Here is a 9,667-nt window from a genome sequence, read left to right as displayed (position 1 = left end):
CTTATAAACAAGTATTATAATGGAAATCACTGTATGTAGCTAATTACTCAGCACACGCATTATAATATGCAACAATAAATAGATTAATGTCAACAAAAACATTTGGTCCATTGTTCACTTAATGGAGGTGAATGGTAACATGCTAAACTATGAACAATTCAGTCTGAAATACCTCCTAAACCTGAATATACCAGATTATCCAGACATATTTCACTGTCTGGTACCTAATTAAATAACATGATCAGAAACTAAATCAAAGCCTTTTCCCAGAGAGAATCAGTAAAATATATGTACTCTACAAATCTGACAAATCAATTTAAAAATTTAAACGCACTTTAAATCACTAAATGCAATCTACCCTGTCAAAGAAGTCAATATTACCGATAAACGCTGGTTTTGTGACACTGATACAGAAAGTGTTTAAACATTGTTTGGAATAATTTAGAAAAATGGACCAACCTAAGTGGTATTCCCAAAACATTTGGTATATTAAACAAAAGAAATAACTCAGTCATCTAATCTGTTGTTTAGCTACATTTATCCATAAAGAACATCCCCCATCTTTGATGTCTTCCTAAATGACTCACATATACATGAGATCTGTGAAACATGCATGGATGAATCATTTTATTTCCCAGACATGACAGTTTAACCCTTTATTATGTTCCTTTATCCAGATATGCCTCTCTACATCAGCAGGAATTGAACCATTTCAGTCAGGGTTCAGCTCTTTCTAGGTCAGCTTTGCTGGCCACAGCATGCAGATGACTGAAGGATGAACGACGGCTGATTTAACAGAGAAAGGAGTCATAGAACCAGAACGCTGAGGTTTCAGTTCCAACGTGCCCCTGGGCAAGGCACCAACTCTGGTTTCAGACTAGGTGTGAATGTGAGGACAGAGCTTCCAGAAGTTAGGTCTAGAAAAAGGCTTAAATTAAGTCTATTTAGCATTTCCCAGGTTTATTAAGGCTCAGGAAAAGAACTTGAAAGGAAACAGAATGGTAAGCAGCTGAGTTTTACTCAGGAAATTAAAATCACAACTCTGCAAAATCACAACAAAAGAAAAGAAAACTAAAAAGATGCATGCATATAAGCGCTGGGTTTTATATTCAACTGCTACCTGTCCATCAGGTGACCCAGGATGAGAGGAACAGAGAGGAAAACAACAAGCGGAACAGCTCAAAACAAATCAACAGGTCTGAGGCTCATTCCCAGTCATCATCAGCAGCACTCTGGCTGCCTGGCTGGCTCACACCACCCTGGTCTTGGAAGGACGTCATCTGGGAAGACAGACAGACAGTCAGACGCATAAATCCAGACGCAGAAATAACTCAGACGTGAAGATGAAGTCAGGCGCTTACTTTTCTGGAGTCTGTGGCACCAAAAGTCTTCTTAGAGGGATTGAAGCCAGAGGTCCCGTGGGTGCCGAAGGCTGATTCCTCTAACCAGGCTGGCACCTCCTGCTGCGCCTGTCACCGAGTAGAAGACGTCACACAGGACGGTTAGAGACAGAGCTGCTCTCAGCAGAGCTGCTCTCAGCAGAGCTGCTCACTGCAGACATCTCACCTTGGACAGAACCGTGACCAGGGAGCGGGCCAGGTCTCCGTCCACCTGCGGGTCAAAGAAGGCCACCGCCCTCCCCAGATTACCGCAGCGGCCCGTCCTGCCAATGCGGTGGACGTATTCATCGATGTCCTTAGGGAGATCAAAGTTCACCACGTGCTGCACATCTGGAATATCCAGGCCGCGGGCGGCTACAGATGTGGCCACCAGGACGGGACATTTGCCAGAGCGGAAGTCTGCCAGAGCCAGCTCACGCTCCCGCTGCTCCCGGTCCCTGACACACACAGATCATCATCATCATCATCATCATCATCAGCAGGTGGTGGTGACGTCAGTCAGAAACAGCAGCAGGACCGTACCCGTGGATGCTGGTGGTGGGGACCTTCTCCTGGCACAAGAAGGCAGCAATGAAGTCCGCCTGCCTCTTGGTCTCCACAAACACCATGGTGCGCTCCTTTCCTGCACACAACACATTCTCTGCTCACCTGTGGGGCTCCGCTCTCCACTGGAGACGGGCGGCCATCTTTACAGCAAGCATCAACTTCATTCACAAGCAACACAATGCAGGTAGCCACCAGCAGAGATGTTAGCATTAAGGAGGCGGGCCAAGCAGACATGCACCGGCTCATCAGAACTAAACCGCCCACCTGTGGCCCTTATAACATTAATAAAGGTTGCTGAACACGTTCTGAGTATCTGCGCGTTGCCAGATGAGCTTTTTACAAACCCCTCTCCCTGGAGTCGTCACCAGGAAACCAGCAGAAACTCTGATCTAACCTTGAGGGACTACAGGCAGCGGCTGCCTAGCCATACCTGTGGTTTTCAGCAGATCCAGAAGCTGCTCTCTCTTTGAGAACTTGGTGACCTGAATGAACGTCTGCTCCACGTCGCTGCAGGCTCCGCCCACAATCCCCACGGCCAGGAACAGGTAGTCCGTCTTGAGGAAGTCTGCGGCCATCCTGGGTCAGAGCGGAGCGTCAGAGCAGAGCGTCAGAGCCTGAAGGTTGCAGACGGAGGCTGTGTGCTGAGCAGCTCACCTCTGGATGTCTTCAGGGTAGGTGGCGCTGAACATCAGAGTCTGCCGGTTGTCCTTGGAGGGCATTTCATAGGCGCCCACCAGACGCCGCATGTCTGGCTCAAAGCCCATGTCCAGCATGCGGTCGGCCTCGTCCAGCACCAGGTATCGCACTTTACTCAATCCCACCTGAAACACACACTGACTGACTTCCACTCTGACAGATGAACCGCAGAGAGACGCTGCTGTGAGTTTACCTTTCCTCTGCCGATCATGTCCAGCAGGCGACCAGGAGTCCCACACAGCACGTTGCATCCTTTCAGTATCTCCCTGATCTGGTGTCCTGTGCTCACACCGCCGTAGACCACCACAGGACGCACACACGTCCTGCAACAGCAACAACAGCTCAGTCTCTGCTGCTGGCTGCAGGGCGCCGGCTGCAGGCGGCCAGACGTACCCGTGAGAGAACTTCCTGGCCTCCAGGTAGATCTGGCAGATCAGCTCCCGGGTGGGAGCCACGATGACGGCCTCAGGTTCCTGCTTCTCACTGAAGCGACTGGCTGCCACGCCGTCTGCCATCAGCTGCTGCAGGATGGGCAGCAGGAACGCCGCCTGGAAGGCAGGGAGGCCATGAGACTCCGCCCACCTGCTGGACTCAGAGCCCGGCCTCAGACGGGCCTACTGGGTCTGCTTCAGGTTTCACCATGGAGACCAGCTGAACACCTTCCAGCAGGTCTCAGGCTCCTCACAGGAGGCTAATAGCAGCTAGCTCTAGCTCTCATCATGTTCTAATCATGTTCTGATTAGGGCTGAACGATTTTGGAAAATAATCTTAATTGCGATTTTTTTCTTAATATTGTGATTTAATGCGATTTTTTTTCCAGTTTAATTTATCATGTCTTTTTAAATGTATACAAACAACAAATCATTTTGTTTCCTCGCTGTGCAGATTAGTTGCTAAAGACCCGCAGCGTCTAAACTCAGAGGAGAAATGATTGTGTTCTGCCTAAAATATATTTCAACCAAAATATCAATTTTGACTTTTCTCTGCATTAACCACAAGCAACAAAAATGTTCTCTAAAAAAAGATGTTTGTAAACAAGGACTATTTTAAACAAGAACTTTTAATGTTTCTATTAATTAGAATATTATTCAAGAGAACAGCTTGTAGTTGATTTGGACATCAATCCTTGTTGAACATAAATTCAACAAGGATTCATTATATAAACTCTAAAACAATAAAATTAGATTATCTCACTGCTGCAACTGTCTTCCCTTCCATGTGGAGCAAACCCACTTTAAATATTTTACCAACACCTAATGGACGCGTCTGATTCACTAATTGTTACATAGCCAAAAATTGCTGACTCTGCGATTTGGAAATTGCGTTTTTTTAAAATCGTGATTATATTGAAAATGCGATTAATTGTTCAGCCCTAGTTCTGATCATGTTCTGTAGCCTTATCCACCATGTAGCTCTTTAACATGCGTGTGGAGCGCTGCGCTGGTCATTGTGACGGTGCGTTACGCTCAAGGTGAGAACCCTGGCTCTACCTCCCCTAGAGGCCAGAACCCCCGCCCCCCCCCCTCACCGTTTTGCCAGAGCCGGTCTGGGCGCAGGCCATCAGGTCTCTGCCAGCAAAGATGATGGGGATGCCGTGTTTCTGCACAGGGGTGGGCTTCACGTAGCCAGACTTGCTGATGTTGTTCCTCAGGGACTCACACAGGCCGGCCTCCTCAAAGGTCTGTGGGGGGGTAGGGGGGGGGGGTCACCACAGTGTTAATGTGCTCCAGCTCCAACACAGCGCAGCGTGCTCCACTCCTCACCATGATGGCGCTGGTGGGGTTGGTGCCGCTGACGTCCACCAGGATGTCGTCGTACTTGTCAAAGTTGATGCCGCTCTCGTAGTGGGAGAAGATGGAGTCCTCGTCGTCGGGGAGCGTGGGAGGAACGTACGTGACTCTGGGTTCTGTGGGGAACAGAGACAACACCGGGGCTTTGGTGGAGAACACAGGGGGGGGGGTCACATGTTGTCTGGACTCTGACTTACTGTCTCCGTCAGCCTCGTCCTTCCTGTCCGATGCTTTGTCTTCTCCTGTTTCACACACACACACACACGGTCAGTCACTCATGCAGCGCCTCACACACACACACACACACACACACACACACACACACACACACACACGGTCAGTCACTCATGCAGCGCCTCACACACACACACACACACACAGGATCATCCTCACTTCTCACCTGCACTGAAGAACTCTTCGTCTTTCCCGCGGTAGCCTGCATGGACAACCAAGCATGAGCTCCTGCTAACACATCAGCTAGCAGCTAGCAGCAGCAGCAGAAGCCTTCATCACGTACCTCCACCAAAGCCTCCTCTTCCTCCCTGGTCGCCATCTTGAAAACAGTTCATGATCAACCTTTGCATCTCACTTCAAACTAAACATCATCATCTGTTAGCATAAAGCAGTGGATCTGGCGGTACCTTGTCTGAAACCTCCTCTTCCTCCCCGACCTCCTCTTCCTCGCCCTCTAAACCCTGGCAACCATTGCAAGAAAACAAGCAGTCACACGTCTGTCTGTAGCAGCAGAGAAGAAGCCACAGCAGCGCGTCTGACCAACACCTTCCTACCGTTCTCATGAGCGCCATCAGCTTCTCCTGCAAATCCAGATAGAAAATCATTTTAGACCAGATCAACTCAGTCAAACCCAGAATAAGCGTTTGCTAATCTTACCAGAGAAGCGGTCCTGGTTGGATGAGCTGAATCCTCCTCGGCCACGCCCTAAGAGAGCAGCAGCTGTCAGAGGGTCCTAGAAGCAGCTCCATGCGGGACGCCTCACTCATAGAAATCTGGACAGTCTGGCTGATAATCACTTTTTGCTACTAAACTCAGACTTTCTAAAGTCACTTCCATCTAAAGGCTTTTAAAGGGGAACTGAAGCGCTCTGATACGACCGCTCCTAGGCAGAGCAGTGAAGCAACCGCTGCATGGTGCTCCTGGTGAACTGCTGCTGCATCAACTAATAGTCTGTATAAAATGTATAAACTAATAGTCTGTATTAACTAATATTCTGTATAAACTTTATAAACTAATGTTCTGTATAAACTATTATGCATAAATATTCTGTATAAACTAATATTCTGTATAAACTAATATTCTGTATAAACTAATATTCTGTATAAACTAATATTCTGTATAACCTGTATAAACTAATGTTGTGTATAAACTAATATTCTGTATAACCTGTATAAACTTATGTTGTGTATAAACTAATATTCCCCTTCTTATCTGGTCAGATTGTCAGCAGAGCTCCACCCTTCCTGTGTGGGTGAATAAAAGCGTAGCTATCGTCTCACCTCGGCCTCCTCTGCCACTGAAACCGTCTCCTTTATTATCTGCGTCTCCATTCCAGCCGTCTCCATCTGATGAAGAAGACCAACGTTTAGGAACAACCGCACCATCCAGGTTTCAAAATCACTAACATGTCACGTGGTTCCAGCAGTTTAGGCTTTCTAGTTTTTAAATATGCCTTCAGAGAAAGTGCAGGTCACAGCCTCAGGTTATCTGTTATAGCATGGCGTCCTCTCCCCCGCCTGCTTTGGTCCAGCAGCTGATGTTCTGGAGGTGAAGGCGTCTCAGACCTTCCCTCCCCACTGGCTGCTGTCAGAAGACGTCCTACATGCTGAGCGTGTCTGCAGAGCGTTTGCAGCCAGGAGGCAACAGCACTTCTCTCTGAGCGCCACCCTTCACCATTTGCTAGTCAAGGTAAAGCTAGGCTTGAAATGATCGAGCTACCTTTAGCGTCTGCCACTAGTGGAACGATTACCCTAACCGTGTTACTCAGACGGCTCGGTGATGGTGCAAACACTGCAGCATCTCAAACACCAAGAACTTCATCACATCACTAAAGAGCCGGCGGTCGCTGAGCAGCGCGTCCTGATTGGTCTCAGTGATTAACACAGGGCGAGCCCGTCCGATGAAAACTTTGTTATTGTTTTAGATTTCTAGACTTGGCTTTTCTTATTTCATTACTGCAGCTTAATGGAGTTAGGAGCCACAAACGCTCCGTATGAACGCTTACACTGAAGGCCAGTGACATTTCTGCACGACAGCTTCCACCGCTAATTAAATGACAAATCATTAACGACTCAACTTACTGTTTTATTCAGAAAGAATTCAGTTACCGTTTCCAATGTATATTATGTTCCATGTTTTATATAATCTTTTTAAATGCAGACATATGAAATGAAACTGACGTGTGGTTGTCATTAGGGCTGCCTAAAATGTTTTTATCTGGTTTTATTTTACCAAATCTGATTAACCAATTTTTTCACCCATCATTTTGTTTTCACAAAATTAAAGAAATTCTAAAATTTGCATTTATTTCAAGCATTTCATCTGGGAGGATGAATTCAAAGTGCAACTAAATCCAAGCTGAGAGACAAGATGGCAGCCCTGCCATGTAAAAATTAACAAATAACTAAATGTTTGCTGCTAGTGGTTTCACACGATGAGAGAACAGGCTTCACCTCACTGGAGAAACTTCAAACTAAGAAAAAACTACAAGTAAAGGAATAAATTAAAGTCTCATGGTTAAAGAAAGGAAAAAAAGCTTGATAATCTATTTTCCTAAACATATATTCAGCATGACATACTGCTCTATTCATGGAAGCCCAATGAGTTCATTGGAAAAATAAAATCCAGATTTTCCAAAACTGTTGATCTTTAATTGAAATTGTTCAATGAAATGGATTTATCACCCAGCCCTAGTTGTCATCTCGGCCCATGTCCAGCCCCACCCTCCATTTCCTGTAGATTTTGCCGGTACTGAATGATGATGGATAACCTGACTGGGTTTATCAACTAAAATGCTGAGAATGGGTACCTGTGTTGGAGAAGTTCCTAAATCCTCCTCTTCCTCTGCTGCCACCATCTGGAAGGAAATACAAACTCAATTCTGCAGGGATTTCAAACAGATAGGTTAAAAAGTCAACTTCCAGCACTTCCTTACATCTTCCAAAGTCCCCACGATCACCTTTCCAGGAGCCTCGTCCTCCACCTTACATCCAACACAAACGCCTCCATTAGTGTCCCTTTTCCCTCTAGTAAAAATGATGCGAGCTGAAGCAGTATAAGTGAGTCTCTAGCTGAGGATGTGTGTAAACCATACCGTCGCTGGAGGCGCAGCTGGTCGCTGTAGCAGAGGTCGCAGTAGTTTCCTGGAGAAACAGGAAGGATTAGACCACATGGTGCCAGACAGGAAGCGCAGGCTTAGTTAGGGGAAGGATGGACTTACCTCTTCTTCCCATTCGTCCATATTTATGGATATCTTTAAAAAAATTTAAACAAAAACGAAAATTTTATTTTTAAAAAACAAATCATCCAAATTTCATCCAACCACTGATTGAAATGGACCTCTTTCAAAAGGTCTTAAACTGCCATTGATGCAAGTGGCCCTTTAAAACACTATTATTCTTGACTCTGTGTGCTTAAAGCGTTAGTTTGGTTGTCTGGATGACTGAGAATCTTCACTGACTCGTCAGCGCTACGTCCGCCATGTTGGCTCCACACATTACAGCGCTACGTCCGCCATGTTGGCTCCGCACATTACAGCGCTACGTCCGCCATGTTGGCTCCACACATTACAGCGCTACGTCCGCCATGATAGCTACGCACATTACAGCGCTAAGGTTTTTAAAGTTGACTTAAAAAATTATATAATCTGCATTTCTGGATTAAAGGTTAAATCAGCATCAAAATTTTTACAACATTTATCTACTTTAACTTTATAATTAATTTAACTGATATTTATTTTTTGTTACTCTGGCTATGTACTTTAACTGTTGATGTTGAAAAGTCTCTTTTATGTATTTTACCGTTTTTGTTTTCCCTTCATGCAAACGTTAACTGTAACTTTCTAATTTTTGTTAAACAAAAAAACATTACAGCGCTACGTCCGCCATGTTGGCTCCGCACATTACAGCGCTACGTCCGCCATGTTGGCTCCGCACATTACAGCGCTACGTCCGCCATGTTGGCTCCGCACATTACAGAGCAGCTCGGCCATGTTGGCTTCCGCCGGCGCCACATGGTGGGTCTACAGAAAAAAAAAAAAAAACTCGCCAAGGCTAATGCTAAACCCTTGATACCGGCACACACAAAAACTGCCACAGTAATTTCCTTAAACACTGGAATAAAGAATGTACTAATATTAATATAGTACTAATATAAATATAATTGCACAATATAAACGGAGGGCGCTTCCGTTTGCGCATATTTTAGCGGCACAACCAGGAGAAACGCGGGCAGTGTCCCGGCTTGCTATTTTCAATAAAACGCCTTTTTGGTAAGAATCCGGAAATGTAAACCGAAAAATGTTTAAAGTTGTGACATTATAAAGGGACACTTTTAAAATAGTAATTCCTTCATAAATCTAGCCAACTTCGAACTAAGTTCAAAATAGGACAAAATGTCATTTTACTTCTGCTTTAAAAACGTATGTATTCTTTTAGGCGTTCTCTGGCAATATAGAACTATATAAAAACGATAAAACCGGATAATGTCACCTTGAGCTTCTCAGATTGAAATCAGAACTTGACCCTGCGAGACCTCCTGCTCGTGCTTCTCGTTCACCTCCTGCTTCTTCTTCTTCTTCTTCTTCAAGTAGTTTGATGGTTGCTGCTCAGCAACTTTTAGGTGTGCAATGCCGCCACCTTCTGAATGGGAGTGTGGGTCATAATTTCAATCTTACCTGCACTACAGTCTATTAAATAACCCTGCTTTCCTTAAAATAGAGAAAATATACTTGAATAAAATATGCCCTGAATCTAACTGAGTAAAGAAAGTAACTAAGTAAATTTAAAACTTTAAACTGAACTTTCTCTTGATCAAATTTATCTCTAAGTATGTAACACTGTTGGTATTGTTTGCATTGAATAAATATGTGGTCTAAATTTTCAGGCAAACCACAGTAATCACCAGAGGCGCACCTTGTCAACAGGCAAACCAAGCAACTGCTTGGAGCCCCGAGCCGCTGGGGGGCCCCCGAGAGCCAGCTACTGTACACCCGGTAGGCGA

General features: G+C 45.4%; 1 protein-coding gene across 1 annotated transcript; it reads right to left on the bottom strand.

Annotated features, from left to right (window-relative positions):
• Positions 1-999: 999 nt before the first annotated feature.
• On the bottom strand, positions 1,000-9,272 carry ddx4 (DEAD (Asp-Glu-Ala-Asp) box polypeptide 4). Its single transcript, XM_012877429.3, has 22 exons — positions 9,157-9,272; positions 7,887-7,919; positions 7,761-7,809; positions 7,602-7,649; positions 7,476-7,523; positions 5,947-6,012; positions 5,324-5,371; positions 5,221-5,247; positions 5,074-5,127; positions 4,950-4,985; positions 4,833-4,868; positions 4,630-4,674; positions 4,406-4,548; positions 4,171-4,323; positions 3,036-3,190; positions 2,836-2,965; positions 2,601-2,767; positions 2,377-2,522; positions 1,923-2,022; positions 1,567-1,837; positions 1,362-1,469; positions 1,000-1,280 (listed from the first exon to the last, which is right to left on the bottom strand). Exons 2-22 carry the CDS (start codon positions 7,905-7,907, stop codon positions 1,206-1,208), a joined length of 1,926 nt encoding a protein of 641 aa, XP_012732883.3. The 5' UTR covers positions 7,908-7,919; positions 9,157-9,272; the 3' UTR covers positions 1,000-1,205.
• Positions 9,273-9,667: the final 395 nt, after the last annotated feature.

This window comes from Fundulus heteroclitus, chromosome 24, assembly GCF_011125445.2.
Source record: "Fundulus heteroclitus isolate FHET01 chromosome 24, MU-UCD_Fhet_4.1, whole genome shotgun sequence".
In the NCBI taxonomy this organism is placed as follows: Eukaryota; Metazoa; Chordata; class Actinopteri; order Cyprinodontiformes; family Fundulidae; genus Fundulus; species Fundulus heteroclitus.
Note: the sequence above shows the minus strand (reverse complement) of the source record. Positions and strands in the feature narration are given on the sequence as shown.